General features: G+C 37.9%; 1 protein-coding gene across 11 annotated transcripts in view; it reads right to left on the reverse strand.

The window, feature by feature from the left end:
• Kif1b (kinesin family member 1B) overlaps positions 1-17,872 on the reverse strand; it is a 148,996-nt gene that overhangs the window by 57,142 nt on the left and 73,982 nt on the right. For 10 of the 11 annotated variants that reach the window (XM_047541980.1, XM_047541955.1, XM_047541924.1 and 7 more), the window contains 5 exons: positions 15,924-16,003; positions 15,355-15,461; positions 14,429-14,512; positions 13,891-14,071; positions 13,704-13,776 (listed from right to left, as the gene is read on the reverse strand). In XM_047541980.1, coding sequence (XP_047397936.1) covers positions 13,704-13,776; positions 13,891-14,071; positions 14,429-14,512; positions 15,355-15,461; positions 15,924-16,003 — 525 coding nt within the window. Of the gene's footprint in view, positions 1-4,552; positions 8,340-13,703; positions 13,777-13,890; positions 14,072-14,428; positions 14,513-15,354; positions 15,462-15,923; positions 16,004-17,872 lie in introns of those variants that run through there. The other variant, XM_047541989.1, reaches the window with a different exon arrangement.

Here is a 17,872-nt window from a genome sequence, read left to right on the forward strand (position 1 = left end):
TCACGAGGGACATGAGACTTTTTTGAGACCAATAAACTGATGGTGTAAGGAGAAGTGGGTAAATGTACAGTAAGTCCTGAGAAGGTACAGAGTGCAGGGAACCAGGGATGGGCTAAGAGAAGACCAAGGAAAGTGTGGCCACCGATAGAAGGGATGGAAAGGGATGCAGGTGGAACTCTAAGTTAAATGAAAAGGAGTTTCTTCCAATTTTACCCCCTCAGTGCAACTAAAGAATCCTCAGCTGGGAGCAAGGGCAGGCTCCTTTCATTCTCAGAGTACCTGTTAAGATCTTTCAGAGCCTCCTGTATTTTCTGCTCATTTGTCACAAAGTGGCTTTCTGTCTAATGCCTTTCCACTCTACAACTCTGTCAACTTCACAAGGCTACAGACTATGTGTCTTTCACCATTGAAGCATCTAGCACCTATCTGTCTTCCAGATCAGACAGTCATGTGTTGATCTTAACTAGATCAACAGTTCTCAAAAGTGACTATATTCTAGACCAGGGGTCATCAAACAATGGCCTGTGGGCTCCATACAACGGGTTGTTTTTCTGAGCAGTTCTGCTGGGACATGGCCACATCTGTTCCTTTGCAGATGTCTATGGCTGCTTTCCTACCACCAAGGTGCAGGTGAGTAGCTGTGAAGGAAACCAAATGGCCTGTAAATCTTAAAATCGAATTATCTGGCCTTTCACATAAAATTCTTGCCAATCCCAATTCTAGATTAATGATTCTTAAAGGTGTCTGCTGGACCATCAGTATCACCTGGGAATTTATCAGAAATGCAAATTATCAGGTCTCACCCCAGAACTAGTGAATCAGAAACTCCAGGGGTACACCTCGCAGTCGGTGTTCACAATCTCCAGAGAAGTTTTATGCATTTTACCATTTGAAAACCACTCTTGTGGGGTCTGTGTATAGGGATGACTGACCAAGTGAACAAGACAGATCAGGTACTTTTTCTAGATGAATTTACATTCTCATGAAAGAATCAAACAAACAAGTACACAGATAAGATAATTACAGATCATCATTATTAAAAGTGAGACATGGTGGTGCAGGCCTGTCAACCCAGCGACACAGGGGCTGAGGACTCCAAGTTTGAGGTCAGACTCCACAGTTTAGTGAGGCCCTCAGCAACTTAGCAAGTTCCTGTCTCAAAATAAAAAATAAAAAGGGCTGGGGATGTAACTCAGTGGTTAAGTGCCCCTGGGCTCAATCCCCTGAATGTACATATATATGTATGTATAAGGACATACATACATACATACATAAAAACAAACAGCGAGAGCTGACGCGGGGTAGTCATGGGCAAGAAGAGTGGTATATGAGCTCAGATCTGGAAGAAGAGTTAAGCATGATGCAAATGAATGGCAGTGAGGTGGAAGCACAAGAGCTTTGAGGTGGGAAAAAACTCGGCATGTTCAAGAAATAAAAGGCCAGATCTGTGTCTGTAAGTGAGAGTGTTAAGACACGGAATCAGAATTAGGCAAGTAGTCAAAACACGTAAAGCGCTGTAAGCAATGGAAGATTTCAGATTTCTAAGTGCAATGGAAGCCCTTGAGGCCACTGACAGGATATGAGTTGTTTTTAAAAACGATTCTGGCTAGATATGATAGTACATGACTGCAATTCCAGCAATTTGGGAGTCTGAGGCAGGAGGACCGCAAGTTAAAGGCGGGCCTCAGCAACTTAACAAGATCCTGCCTCAAAACAAAAAATAAAAAGGGCTGGCAAAGTAATCAGTGGTATAGCACCTCTGAGTTCAATCCCCAGTATAGCAAAAAATAAAACAGAATAAAATAAAATTCTGGTTTTATGTGGATAATGGATATGCAGGGAATAAGAACAGAGGCAAAGAATCAAGTTAGGCTACTAGGTAAGAGCAGATAGTGGCATCATTAGGGCATCTCTGAGGAGGTGACATTTAAGGTAAAAATCAATGTCACCATTCTGAGTTTTCTGGTTAGGTTGTTGTTGACATCAGAAACTTGGCTCTATGTGGCAGATTGTATTTAGCAAGTCAGTAACTGGAAGGGAGAGATCTAAACCAAGGTGACACCTGGGTTCTTTTCAACACCTAAATTTGCTCCTCATCGCCAGCAGTACTATGTGGCCAGTCTCACATCTATCCCTCTCCAAGAGTCCCACAACACTTTTTTCTAGACCTGAATAGCTTCCGTTTTCTCCCACCCTCCCTGCTCCCTCTTGGTCTTGTTGGGAAAACCACATTCTCATTTGGTTCAAATAGCAACTTCCCAATTGATGCACCTGGTTCTGAATTGGTCTTCTTGAGACTCATGTTCTACACTTTGGCCATAAGGGACTTTATAAAAGGCAAATATAAGAAAGCAATCTCCCTTCTTAAAATTATTTGGCAGCTTCTCATCACACTATCACACTTGAGATAATGTCCAATTCCTTAGCATGCCACAATCTTGTCCTTACCCCATCCACGAACCCCTCCCCCAACACCTTACCCTCCCGTTCACGTCTGATGCTCAAACCACCTTCAGTTATTCACAGTTCCCGGGGCCTGACCTGCTTCTTTCCTTTCCCTGCTCCACTTCACTTGCATCAATTCTCAGTTGTACTTTGGGATTCTGCTCTTGGCTCAAGGTCCCCGCCTTTCAAAAAAAGAGAAAACCCTCCTCCCATCCTCCCCTCTGGATGTGACTCTCGCCCTGTGTACACTGTCATCACATGTACTACAGTGCATTATCACACATGCACCTCCCAGGATGGCAGGGTTTCGGAAACTTTTCCATCAGTTTCATCCACAGGAGAGAAATACAAAATACCTAAAAGGAAAAGGTATGAGGCCAGACACAGACCAATTCAGGCCTAACACTCTCTAAAGCTCCTCATCTCATATTAGAACTCATGTGGATATTGGTGTATTCTATCACATAATACTGACTGTTGTTTTTCAGAATAAAAAGTCGAATCAGGCCACTAAAGAGAAATATTCTGCTTGTCTGTTATTCTCTCTAGCACACCACTAAAAATCTGGGTGGTGGAAAATAAAGGTTAAAGGGGAGAAAAGAAAATCCATATAGTTACTCAAAGCTTTTTAGAAATCTAGGATGTAGCCATTTAAAGGGAAGAATAACTATTTCATTTAAAAGAACTTCAAATAAGGACTATATCATGAAAAAAATTGAAACAAGTTTAAGGTAAACTCAAAGAAATCAGAAGGTGATATTCATTTCATATGAGAAAACATTTAAGAGAAATATAACAAAAAGTAGGGGTTAAAGATTCCTTGTAACACAGAATGTTGTTAATTAGACTTGGATGGCAAATAGAAATGCTTCAAAAAAATCAAGTTATGTAGAATATAAAACAAGATTAGGTATGCAACTCTATGAAAAAGCAATACATAAAAGATAGGTTTAATCAGCATTACACCTTGTTTCACTCCTCCCTCCTCCCACATAGAGAAACCACACTCTTGATCAATTATTTCAACTTTTATTGAATGAGGACTTTATTTTTTAACATTACAAACTAACTCTCCCTTTCTCAAAAGGCAGGTCTTACACTCAAAGACAAGCTTCAAGCATTTGTTTTGTTTAAGAAATTGAGGGGAAAATCCACAGTCATTAACAAGAAGATCAAAACTTCTTTTTACAGTAATAATGGGAGGAAAACCATTACATTTCACAACCTAAAGTGGTCCAAACCAAGTATACCTAGGGAAGATTTTAAAATATGGCAAAGATGACATGAACTAGACAATTATGAAAACTGCTTATAACAAATTTGACTCTAACACTACAGAACGAATACTTGCTTTGCATTGTACCTAAGAAGGCATCCTCGTTAAAGTACACCAAGACACAGGCAGCTTCCTCACTGCCCAGTCTTCTGCACACATCATCAAGGCAAGTCTACAGGAACAAGTAAGGCACCAGGGATAGTAGCTGACTGTGGGAAGTCAATGTATCTTCCTGTGATCTGACAGCATTTAATACAAACAGGTGTTACAAATTCAAGTGTGTGCTGGTTTTTTTGAGCATCAACCTAAAGCACAAAAAATCACATCAAGTCACTTCAATGTAATAATTCCCATTTATGGCATAAAAAGGAGAAACAAATTTACTGTGCTAGAAAGAATTAGAAGAATAAAGGAAATGCCCTGTGGTTTAGACTTATTAGATTACAGAATGTCTAACACCCCAAGGAATGCCATTTTGAATTGTGTAAGTACACTAATTAGTTAGCTCTCTTCTACATGCCTCCAATGTAAGGTCATTACAAAACTTCACTAGCATAAGTACATTTTTCCATTTTGCTATTATAATAGCTAGGAATACTTCGATAACAAAATAATCTTTTAATGATGACCAATCATTTCTCTTTGGTCTTATAGTATTACTTATTTAGTGAGAGATTCAATGAAACACTTTTATTCATACAAAGTTACTTTCTAAGATAAGCTCTAAATGCATGATAGGGACATCTACAGTAGTCAATCAAACCTTGGTTCATTTCTTCTCTTCTTGCTTATCTTTTTTTTTTTTTTTTTTTTTTTTGGTGGGAACCCAGGGGTACTCTGTCACTGAGCTACATCTCTAGCCCTTTTTTTTTTTTTTTTAAGTCAGGGTCTTGCTAAATGGCTGAGGCTGACCACGAACTTGTGGTCCTTCTGCCTCAGCTTCCCAAGTGACTGGGATATACAGGTATGTCCACCATGCCTGGTCTGGTCATCTATGAAATTAAGGTCTCCTTTAGATATCTAAATATTTCAGCAGTATGAGGGCACCTAGATTAGCAGATGAAGCTCAGACACCAACCTAATTCTTTGGAATATCATTGTGGGCAGAGTTTTTACCATAACCCACATTTGCAAATGAAAATATTATGGAACTCTCATTCTCGTGTCACCTGATCAGCAGTGGAGAGTAATTCACTCCCACTGTTTCATGGGAAAAGAAGGGACTTGTCCATAACAAGACTAAATGACTACCACAAAAATGAAAATATGTGTTCTTAGTCTATGTTATCTCAAGTCAGGAAAATGAGAGTTTTTGCCAGAGTTGAAAGCTAATCACTATTTTTAGTATTAGAAAATTAATTTTTGGTAAGAATGAAATAGAATAATTATGTCTAAAAAGGAATAAAGAAGGGCAATTCAGGTTTACATACAATGCACTGAAGTGACTGACTGGAAGGAGCCTCCTGAATACACTTAAACCAAACGGCACAGAAGACTGACACCCTGATGAAGTCAACGCATTACAAGTTCTATTCACCCATGTCTAATCTGCCACAAAAACCTAAAATGAAGACTAGAACTGTTCTAGCTATGAAAGCAAAGGTTCTCCTTTTAAAGGAAAAAAGTTAATTGGAAGCAAAAGTCTATGTATTAAGAAAATATTCTTAGGAACAGAAAAAAAATACTATGATTAAAAATAATGTTCTAATAAAGCATAGTGCCCACACACAAAGGAAAAAAACAACCACATAATCACAATCTTGAAGACTTCCTTGAATGCTAATTGCTATCTTGGCTGCAATTTTTCATACTATTTGGAAGACAAGCGTTTGACAGATGATTTAGTGTGATTTAGGAATCTTCAACACTGTGAAGTAGGCAATCTCTGGCTCTTTACACTGTCTCAGAAAAGTTTCTGACAAGTTCAAGAGATGAAGACGAATGTAGAAAACTATTCTTCCCATTAAAATCCATCTTTTTTTTAAGTGGATTCTCCAGTGAGGCAAACTGAGACCACAACACAGTAAAATGAGGTATTGATATAGTAAATGTTCATCAGGTCTTCTCTTTCCTTGCTTGAGTATTCATGAACATGACAACTGCTGACCAAAGAGCAGTTTGTCATAGATCACCTCTTTACTCCAGACCCAACCAAAGTTAACTTGTATTTATTTCATCACCTGAGAAAAGCAATGAAGAGCCATATGCCATAGCCTTCTCCCCATGTCCCACCTCATCCTTTTCCCATTGAACAATCTCCTTATAAACTTATACATACTATTCAAAGCACTCGGGCCTGCTGGAATTTCTGTTGGCACAATTTTGGTGATAAGGGGTGTATGTGAGTGAGAGAGAGAGATAGAGAGAGAGGAAGAGAGAAATGATACATTAAATTTCAAAATGCAAATCAGAGAAACCCACATACACTGTCAATTTAAAGATTTCATTCAGTAATATGACATATTCATACATCTCTGACATGTTCAGGAAAAAAACCTATTGAATCAATTCTACATAATACAAAGAAATGGAGGCTCCATGAAGATGCAAAGCTGCATATTAAGAGGTGTGTCTGAAGACATTTAGTTGGGGCTTATGAAAATTCCAATTGTACTTAAGGCCAAGAGCAGACATGATGAGAACTCCAAAGCTGTATCCACACAGTTGCATGAAATTTATCTTAAACCATGGGGAATAAGACTCCTAATTCTACACATCAAGTTCCCGTTCTGAGTATTTGCATAAGCTAAAAGGCAGGTCTTTCTGGATATCAGATCAATTTACAGACATAACAAACTTACACCCAAACAAGACAAGTTGGTGTAAGTGTATTAATTATCTAGGCACCAAGGAAGGAGGAAAATCTCAGAAAAATAAATGTCTCAATGTTCTATCCAAAATTCCAGAAACTGCCCTTTGATGATACGGAAACAAAAAGGAGGTGTTGAGACGTTTACCAGTGTTTTATGTTTTAACAATATAAAACCAGTTAATATTTGTAGGAACACCACATTAAATTCTTAGTGTAACAACAGCAGGAACTCAAGGCCAAGGGGTGAAAAAGCTCGAAGCATGAGCTCATATTAACACTGCCTGCTTCCTCCACACCATCTCAAGTTTGTCCAGTGTTAACTTATACTGTGGTTTCTCGACCAGCTTTGAGGTTGGGAGCAGAGAACTGCCTCCTCATCCTCGGAGGTGTCACAAATTGGCTACAGTGGTTGGGTTTCTCAGTCTGCTTCTGACAAGAACTGGCTGCACTGCCTTCTACCTGACCTCCAGCACTATAATTACAGTAAGACTGACGGTGTTGGTGGATGTGACGCTTCGCCTGGAAAGTCTGCAGATCAGCGGTGGTGTGACTGCTGTGCGAGTTTAGCAATTCAGAGGAGGCAGATGCCTGGCAGCGGGTACTTTTCGGTTGGCTGTTATTGAGAGAATTGCTTCTCCAACGCAACTGAGGTGGCTGTTGTTGACTATTAATCTGCTGCTTGCTAACTTGAATGTGATCTTGACTTCGCGTGTTCTGAGAGCCCCCTGGTAACTGGGAATCCTTAGAAGCTGCTCTACCCCCTTTTTCTTGGCTCTCTTCTTTATTTCCTTTTCTCCCTTCTTCATCTTTTGGAATTCTAAGCTCAATAACTTCATCTTCTGTTATGATGATATGTGTCCCAGGACTCCAAGAATTTCTGTGTTTAGGGTTGCTCTTAAAGGGGAAGCGGGGCTTCCGGTTCTCTGGAGGGATGAACCTATGAGGTACATTCTGCCGACGAAGTTGCTTTGTTATCTCCTGCTGTTGCAGGTTCTTAAACCGTATTTGCTCTTGTCTCATCCACCGCAGACGTCCACGTCTGAAAGCTGGATCCCCATTCATCAGTTGGGAAACACGTTCCTCTTTGCCAAGTTCTCCAATGTCTCCTTTACTGACACCATTCTCAGAGATGCCACTAATACCAGCACCAACAGGTTCCTTTGCTTTGTGGTTCCCTTGGCTTTTCTGTTCCTGAGACCCAATTAGGGGCAAGACTTTCTCCATTTTGAGCATTTTATTTCTTAAGACTTTGATCTCCTCATCTTTCATATTATTTTGTTTTTTAACTTCCTGCAAAATATCTTCCAGCTTGTCTATGTGCACCTTGAGGTCATCTACATCTGTCCCGCCTTTACCACTGGCCATCACGTCTTCAATCTTCTCATCCCCGACACCGACAGTGTCCCAGACATCCCTGGCCACAGCCCTCCAGGAGTCCCGTTCATTGGGATCTTTCTTCCCATACATAGCACAAAGCTCTTTCATCTTAACAATGGCCAAAGCTTCAATCTCTTGTCGACTGTGCCTAAAATCATTGAGAGCGACCTCATAGCAAATCTCCTTGACAGCCTGAATCTTAAGATCTGAGATTGTGACCCACTTGGAATCTTTACTCAGGCGCCGCCTTTGAGGGATCTGATACATTTTAATTGGTTCTCGCTTCTTCCCACTGCTGGGGAGGCCACATTTTTTAACAATGGTTTGCAACTTGCTGGGAGGTAGTTTTTCTCTCAGAGAAGTAATCAGTTTCCAGCTCTCTTCGCACGACCTCTTGTCAGAATCGTCCCCGCTATCAGAATCCGCGTCCTTTGGAAAAACAAAATCAAAAAATGGCCCCAAAATAACCAAAATTAAAATGTAAAAAAGGAAAATCAAACTGAAGAAAAAGCAAGCAAAAAAGTCTTAACCAAATTTAAAAACGAAACAACAACCAAAAAAAAAGCTAAAACCAAACCAAAAAGCCCTAAATGATGTGGAAGTCTATTAACACATTCATATGTAGATTACTGTTAATAAAAAAAAAAAACATGTTTATTTAGAATTCCTAACCCAAATTTTCACTTTTTGGCTTAAGTGATAAAATCTGCAATCAAGTTTCTTAGGAGGTGACATAGGGAGGAGCTGAGTCTCCCACTTAAAGGTCATTTGACAATTTAACAAGTTAGTGTGAGATAACATCTCCACTATCTCAAGAAAAGGAAGTCAAACCTGTGCCCACACATGCTAACAACCCATGCAGCCACATCCCCACATTTGCCTTGGTTATTGCTGTTGTTTCTTCCAGATTTTCCTTCCCCGTGAGTGAGCACAGGTGCCATACAAAGATGTGACGAGCAGGCGGATTAACAAAGGTTAGTAAGGCTGCAGGACGCCAGGTTTTGTTTAGCTTTACTAAAAAGAGCAGCCCTAGAAAAGAGCTAGAGGATGAGAGAGCAGAAAAGAAGCAAACAGAGATGTGGTTAAAAGTGCTAAGAATCCCTAGCAGCAGACCAGGTAAGGTTCTTACCAACCAAAGTCTTTTTTCTGTTAGGCCAAGAGGGTTCTGAACCCAGTCTTTCCAGAAGCAGATACTGAATTTGCTATTTTCTTTTTTTTTTCATGTTAAATTAACCAACTTCACTGGTATATTAATTGGTATATTTGTAACCCAGGGAACAAGGAAGCATTAAAAAAAGGATCCTTATAGTGGATCTTATTTATTTTTTCACACAAATAAATCGATGAAATCTCACCTTCAAAATTTTGTAAAATAATTTGCCAGAATAAAAATTACTAGGCAAACAGACTTGCTAAATATAATATAATATTCCCTAAGTAACAGGGTATTTTAATATGTAAAACAGAGTTGTTTTCTATCTAGAAAATTTCCAGTTATTTAAGGAATATCACTTTTAAGTGACAACTCTTCCACTGGATATACAAAACACAAAGATTAGATTCTGTGTATGTAAAGTGGATCCCCTATAAAATCTGTCTGTTTTTCCAGTTGTCTCTCCTTCACTACCTCTTTTCTGAAAAAAACTTCACAGAGCTTATAAGAAGGCAATGTTGGATTTAAAATTCTACATCGTAGGAGTAGGAAGATTTCTATTCAGGAAATAAGTTTCTGGGAAAAGAAAATACTCGCTAGATAAGAATTTCCATATAGTTTAGTAGGACTGAGGTATTTCTCAGTGGTAGAGCACTTGCCTAGCATGCATGCTTTAGGCTCTAGGTTTTACCCCCATGACCCACACAAAAAAAGATAGTCTAGTAAATGGAAATATTACTGCCTAATAGTCTCTTTTTTCCTTGGCTGTGATTACCAAAAATGTGTCAGGGTTAAAAAAAAAAAAAAAAAAAAACTTGAAACTGCTAAAATAGTATCTTCGTTTCTAGACCAAAAAGATCTGTATGTCTAGTCACTTTCTAGGGCATGAAAAAAATAATCTTGAACAATAATGACAATAATTTGGCTTCTGAATTTAAAGATGTTGCTATTGATACACATATTATTTCTATTGATGTGTGCCAAACCCATTTATAACCCCTACCTATTTGAAAACTTAGCAACAAAAAGCAGATAAAGCTAATCTACAGATTCTACAGTGTTTTTCTTTTCATTTTTAATGTTAAAAAGCAGAATGGGGGCTGGAGGTACAGCTCAATGGCAGAGTGCTTGTCTAGTGTGACCAAGGCCCTAGGTTCAATCCCCAACACCACAAAAGGGGGGGGGGGGGAGAGGGGGGGAGAGAGAGAGAGAGAAAGAAGCAGGCTAATCTTAAGTGATAACATGACATTAATAAACATTAGAGAAAAAATATGACTGACTTGATAAGTTTTTTTTTTTTTTGGTAAATATGTGTAAGTTGGGTTTTACAGAATACAAACTCTCTGATTCTTCCCACATAATTGACAACTATCACTTATTTTTACTTGCTGTTTTTCTTTTCCTCTTACAATAACTTATGTATGAGATGAATATTTTCTAATTTAGGAAATGACAACTATTCTAATCATTGCTTTAATACCAGGCTTGAGATATTAAAGTTAGACCTTTAGACTATAAAACAAAACTTAAAATTAGAGTCTACAGAAATCCAAAAGAACTTCAAGTTAAATTGAATGGTTATAATTTTCTCTCTTTGCCAAATGAACTCTGTAGAATATGTCCTTTTCACAGTTCAAACATATTAACCTATCACATACTATGAGCTGTAGGCAATTTACCTGCCAATATGTAAGTCCTATCTCATGTCAAAAAGAAGATTTAAAGATATTTAAATTCACCAGTTACAGGGTTAGAAAAAGGTCACTTTACAAGTCACTAAATAATCTTTCAGTTTTCATTAAATATCAAATGCAAAGTGGGGCTCCTGAAGAGACCCCACAAGGAGTATATTTATCAAGTGACGGAAGAGACCCAAAACAAGCACAAAAAAGAGGTTATCTGATGGAGCAACTAACTGTAAGGGAATGCTCAGCAACATAGGAGTGAAGCACATGTGGGGAACTATCATCACAGAAACTGGTGAGCCTGAACTCCATTTTTTATTCACTCACTTATTTGCTTTTTTCAGTGCTGGAGATTGAACCCAGGGTCTTGCACATGCTAAACAAATGCTCTACCACTGAGCTACATCTCCAGCCCCCTGAATTCTGTATTTTAATGCTGTCATTATGCAAAAAAAAAAACTGCATAATAAACATTAGATAAAGATTTACAAAATAATAATTCCTTTTTGTCCTCTCAGTCTACTCACAGGATATATTAGAAATACATCATATGGTTGATAATAAAGTAATAAAAAATACATTTTCCATTCAATAATGTTACTGGTATTACAATATTCTTCAGACTGAAGTGTTAGGAAGCAGTTCCTCTTGAGGTCAAGAAACTGAAGTAGAAGCCAGGCATGGTGGTGCAACCCTGTAATTTAACCACTCAGGAGGCTAGGGCAGGGATGACCTCAAATGGTTCAAGGATAGCCTTGGCAACTTAGTGAGATCCTGTCTCAGATTAAAAAAATAAAAAGGGCTGGGGATGCAGCTCAGTGGTAGAGCACCCACGAATTCAATCTCCAGTACTTCCAAAAAGAAAAAAAGAACAAGTAGAATAGACAGCTGGATTTCTGGAGAGGAAAGCATGTTCCTTGCTGGAAGGAGCTGCTCCCAAATCCCCAGTTTACTTTCAGATACACAGAGCAAATGATAACCAAGACCAGTTTTCTGCAGACTATGCACGTCCCCTAGATACTAAATAGGACTTAGAGACATTTGCTTTCTCTTTATTTAACGGTCAATGTCTTTATTTGGGGGCACAAAATGATTACTAACTCTGGGTTATGGAGAGAACCAGGCATCATTATTCTTTCATGCCTAGTTACCAAAGTACAGTCCCAAACTAATAGCATTGGTGTCACCCAGGAACTTGTTGGAAGTGCAGAATCACAAATCCCATCCCAGACCTACTCAACCAGCAGCTACAATTGAACAAGATTCCCAGGAGGTTGAGAAGCACTGCTATAATGGACAGAACACTGGAGCAAATCAGAAGACCCAAGTTTAAGTCTCAGATCCATGATTTAGCAAGGGTTCCAAAAAGGGCAAGAAAGTAGTTGTTGTTGTATTTTTTAACCTTAGTTTCCTCAACTATAAACTAGGATTTTATTTACATATACACCTTCCAAAGAAGGTGGTTTCGAGGATCAAATAAAATGAAGGATGTTAAAGTTCTTTGAAAAAGTACTATAAAAATACAAGGCACTATTGCTAATTACAAATACAACTTAATTACACCTGTCCTCATTTGATCTCTCACAAACCATCAGAGACACGAAATTAAATTATATCATTAAGATAAAAGGCTTCTTCACATGACACAAACCTTTCAAGTCCTGAACACATGGTAGCTAAATCTTTGTGTTTTCATCAAAGCTAATTAATTTCTAGTGGGCCTTGTAGAGAGAGACTCTTATCTGTTACACTGACATTATTTTGCCCCAAACATTTGATTTGTCTTTATAATCCATACATTGGGGACTTTATTATAATTTCCAAAACAACAAATGAACTAGTTTAATCCATCTGCCAGCCTGAAAACTGAGTTCCTGGCAAAGGCTGATTTTTTGCTAGAGTCCTTAGCTTTCTAGGTCTATTAAGCAATAGCCCCTTTTTCTCCAAAGCATGGCTACAAAAAGATGTTAAGAAGCCAGTGCTCCAGCTTTCTCCCCCAATGGACCCTTATCATAAGGAAAGACCACGAATCCTCAAAAAATGAGAACTTCCTAATCTGCATCCACAGGTTAGTTAACACTTTTTTTCTTACATATCAAATGAATGCCAAGGAGCTTCTTATAACCGGGGCTTTGTTAATCAAAATTGGTTGCCTTTAAAAATGAAAATCTACTAACATATCAATTTATTCATGAGTTAAGTTTCTATCAAACCTTGGAAATCAATTTGCATCATAAAATGCTAAAGCCACTAGCATTATAGCTAGGACCTTCAACTGGCTTTCCAGCTGCACACCCAAATCCTTTCCAAAGATAGCAGCTTTCCTCTCCTATCTGAGGTGGGTCTGCAGCCCCTGTTCCCACTGTTACCACACATGCCACTGAGAACCTTATTGAGAATTCAGACTCCATGCAGGGGAACAGAAAAGGATTAACACATGCAACTGTGCAGCAATACTTTTAGACACAGTTTAACTTTACAAAAAAAAAAAAAAAAAAAAAAAAAAATCTGCCAGCACAATAACAATCCCCAAGTCAGCCCAAGAGCAGAGAATTAGTACTATCAGGTGATCAGAAACAAAACCAAGGCAAACTCCCAGCAAATTCAATATTCAGAGTAATTATTAAACGGATCACTACTGATGCAAATTCAAAAATCACTACCCAAGAGGCAAAGGTTCTAGAAAAATTCTCACTATTTGAGACTGTCATAGAAAAAGCACCTAATTGTGATAGAGTAAAGATTTGACTTTAAGATATAAAAGGCACAAAATAGGACTTCTATTAACAGTTGTTCAGTCTAAGGTTACCAGGAGATTTAAGTTAGTCCTCCATTAAGAAAATGAAAGAAGAGTGTGTGGCACAAGGAGAGCCAGATAAGCTCCTCGGTGGGCACAGGGAAGGTGTAGAGCAGCTACCCTTTCCTAATGCTAGCAGATTCAGGACAGACTCCTACCAGTCTTTGCTGCTCCAAGAGAAGATCTGCTTCTTCCTTTTCCTTTTTGTATAGGATCTCCATCTCTTGTAACCTAGAAGGAAAAGATAAAAGTATATAACAAGAAAGAATAAATTACAAAATCACTGAGTGACTTCACAAATGCTACTGTTGTTGAAGAGAAAGTCATGTGGTATTTGTGTATTACCTTTTTTCCATCTCCTGTTTCATATCAATTCCTTGTTTCTCCAGAAGCTCTCTCTGAGCAAAGGTCCAGTCCACAGGCTCAGAGGGGGTCTCAGCAGAGGGAGTCTTCTCCCGCTCAGCCCGTGCTTGTTCCGGGTGATTAAAACGAAAAACATGGTTTTTACCCATGATGATACGGTTTCCTAGCACAAAACAGAAATACGGTTAAGAAATCATTTTTTAAAAATTTATTTTACTTTAATTTTTTTAAAGGAATAATTTTTAAAAATGGGTAGTATCTAGTTTAATAACTTCACTCTCTAAAGCTTTTGGCATTTTACAAGAACATAAATTCTAATGCCAACTATAGAGTTAAAAGTCACAGTTGCAGTCTGGGGATATGGCTCAGTAGTAGAGTGTTTGCATAGCATGTATGAGGTTCTGGGTTCAATCCCAGCACCACAAAAAATAAAAATTAACGAAGAAAAAGGAAAAATAGAGGGTTGCTCACACAAACCATCTGTACACTGCTGAAGACTTTAAACCTCTCCCAGTCTCACCTGAGCGCAACTGAACAGGCTGGGTCACCCTCTTGCCATTCACGTAGGTTTCTGAGCGTTCACAGGGCTCTAGGGTTACAATAACTAGGAGGAACACAAACTAATGTTATCACCACGAACCAATGGAATTAATAACAGAAAACAACTGAACAGCAGGGCTCATGGTAACTAGAATATCAATCAAGTGGCTGAAGCATCTATGAGGTAGTTCTTTCTGGGTACAACTAGTTGTAACACAAGAAGCTGTTCAGAGATAAGACAGAAACATTAAATTAAATTTGATCAACCTCTGAAAAAGAAAGGAAATGTTAGTTTCAACAATATCTGACAGTTCAGTCAATTAAAAAAAAAAAAAAAACAGTAGAAATGTTAAGTATGAGATATAGGTAATAACCAGAAACTCAAGATTAAAAGCTAATATTTTAGTTAAGAAAGAATTACATGTTAAGGGAAGAAGTCAGGGTCCTAGCACAAAAATACCATTAGATTATTGCTGTTTTGTTAATAGTCCAGGCAAAAATCACATAAACTTTTTCTTCCCTTTGGAAGAAAAGAAAAGAGAAGAGAAGAAAAAAGAAGAGAAAAAAAAATCTACTGAGCTAAGACCTGAAGTTGTTCAAATCTCCTATTATCCTGGATATTTACTTTTCTCTTTTCTATTAAATAATTAACATTCAAGACCAAGCCTAACTGCTTATGTCCCGCTTAGTTCTTGGCAGTAACAAAAGGGCTCCTTTGGTCCATGCTATTTTCATGTAAAGTAGCTATGCCCATTCCCGCATTTATAAGCATCAGCTTTCTCCATATTTCAGTGTAAGATTATGTAACAAGTACCTCTAACAGAGACAGAGAATACCAAGTCTTAAGGATTTCTCATACTACGAAATGAAAAAATTGCGGGAGAAACCCAAAGCAGGAACTCTCACCTTCACCACTGTTGTTTCTCTCACTCCGGAAGATACAATGCTCCTCTTTAATGTGGGCCCCACTCAGTACTATGTCCTGGCGCCGCTCAGCATCTGCTTGGCCAACCCTGAACACAAGAGAAAGTGTTTCCCAGGGAAATTCAGACACAAAAAGCACTTAGAAACAATGAACCTCTTTCTCCCAAAGAATATCCTTTGGAATGTACAAAAAACGTTTTGTCTTTTTTCTTTCCAAAGCTTTCGATTGCAAATTCTATTCTCCTATATAATGAACCTCCCTACATGAGAATAAGAAACCAAGGAGAACTATACACCAATATAACTTGTACAGCACAACAAATATATGGGTGAACTAAACTTCAAAATGAATTCATACAAGGTGTTAAAAGGAAAAGTTTCATTTAGGATCTTCTAGAGAAAAGCTGTTAACTGGTGTTTCCACTTGCATACATCATTCTGAAAGAATAGAGAGGAAAGTTTATAACACCTAGAAACAACTTCCTTTTAGTCATTCAATCACCGAGGGAGAAAAGGAAACATTAAGTGACTAAAATCAAAAACTAATATACCTTGTAATTCCATCTTTGATGTAATAAAGCAGGCATTCGGACATTAGTGGGTCTTCATTGAGGTTAACAAGATGTGGGGTCTGAAAAAAGGATATAGATTATTAATTTGGAGAAAGACACCGTGAGAGGACTATAGTAACAACAGGGGCTCACAGGAGGCCAGGCTTCTCAGATTCCACACATGGTCTGAGGAAGATCTTTTATTACTAGTTCTAATGCTATAATAAAGACAAAAACACTCTCTTCAGGCCTCCCCTCACCACACCAATCCATTCTATTTAAAAACATGAGTTCTGGGATAAAGAACAAGACCCAGTTCTTAGGGTCAAGGCATAGTGAGCACAGAGAAAAAAAAATCAAAACGGAATGATTTTCTGGGTGGGTTAATTACAATTTTTGTAAATGCACGGGCAAAAATCACAAGATTTAACTTTTCATTTACTTTTATTCAAATTTCCCCCACCCCCTGCCATCTCCTTCTATAATTTCCTTTAGTTATTGGTCCCAGTTATTGTCTTCAGTTTATTATTCTTTACCTTAAAGAAAAATTTATTAAAAATTAAAATTACTAAAGTTCAATAATATCAATACCTTCTAAAAATTCTTTTCAACTAAGTCTAATGTTTCTAAAATCTTTTAAAAACCAACCTTCTTTGGTGAAAAGACCCCACTGGAATCCAAAAATAAGTCACATGGTCTTGGGGTCAAAATCTAATCAAGAGAGTGCCAGCAAATGTGGAAAAATGAAAGAAGAGTCAGATGACAAGGTAAAAGAAAAGGGACTGCCAAAGATGGTTAAAAGGAAACTGGAAAGCCTCTCTGTGTCTCCACTACCATCTAATAAGAACCTGGATAAGAACCTGGCTGGTTTGAGAGAGTCTAAGCCCTCTCTGGGCAGCATTCTTTATGCCTCATCTCTGGCCTAAGAAAAAAGGACTATCAGGAACAGGTTTTAAAACTAAGTTTGGAGGTGGTCAGTGGTCTCTCCCTCCCTTTCCAGAGGAAGCAGAGAAAGTTAAGGAAGGTGGGTAAGAAAATGCTTTGGAAGCGGAGATATCTTTGGAATCTTTTATTGTTTATATCACAATATTTGTTCAAGTTATTGATGATTCACATTAAATACCATGATATTTTTACAAGTTGTTAAAAAAAATTTCCCCACAATTTTTTTTGGTGGTACTGGGGATGAAACCCTGGGCCTTGCACATAGTAGGCAAGTGCTCTGCCACTGAGCTACAGCCCAGTCCCTCCCTCAGTTTTTAACACTGAAAGATATTATGAAATATATCTTTAAATAATATGCACAATCTAAATGCTATCAAAACTGTAACTGCTAAAATATCTACCATCATAGGTAAGGCATCTGAATACATACATGTATTACTGAAGGGAAAAGTAATAAATTGAAAAATACCAGTCTTTATATAAATATACAAAACACTTATTGTTCTAGTTCTACAATACATATCTAAAGTTTCTTTAAATCAATCTTTTCTGTTGAAAACTAACACACTAGAATTGGTAAAAATGTCATGTAACCATGATAGAAAAACCTAACCAGAAGGATCCTCACAAAAATCACAGTAATGTTTCATATTGTAAGGCATAAAAGCAAAGTACCAATTCAAAATCCCCTCCTTCATGTACTCTAACCTAAGGAGATCACTATTCCAAAACTATGTGTAAAGATGTCTAAAAGTCTTAACTGGCTAATTTGAGATAATTTGAAATGAAGGGCCATTCATTAGTGGTATGAAAGATATGCTTTGTACATCAACATAGATGTTTCATCATTGTCACATAAATAAATACATAAAAGAATCTTATGATATTGGTTTTCCAGTATCCAACAGTAACTAAGTAGCAACTAAGATGAAAAAAAAAGAAGACGACTTACAAATCTAATTAGTTAAAGGTATCAAACTACTCTACAACTATGATTATGGAAG

This window comes from Sciurus carolinensis, chromosome 1 (genome assembly GCF_902686445.1).
Source record: "Sciurus carolinensis chromosome 1, mSciCar1.2, whole genome shotgun sequence".
NCBI classification, from domain to species: domain Eukaryota; kingdom Metazoa; phylum Chordata; class Mammalia; order Rodentia; family Sciuridae; genus Sciurus; species Sciurus carolinensis.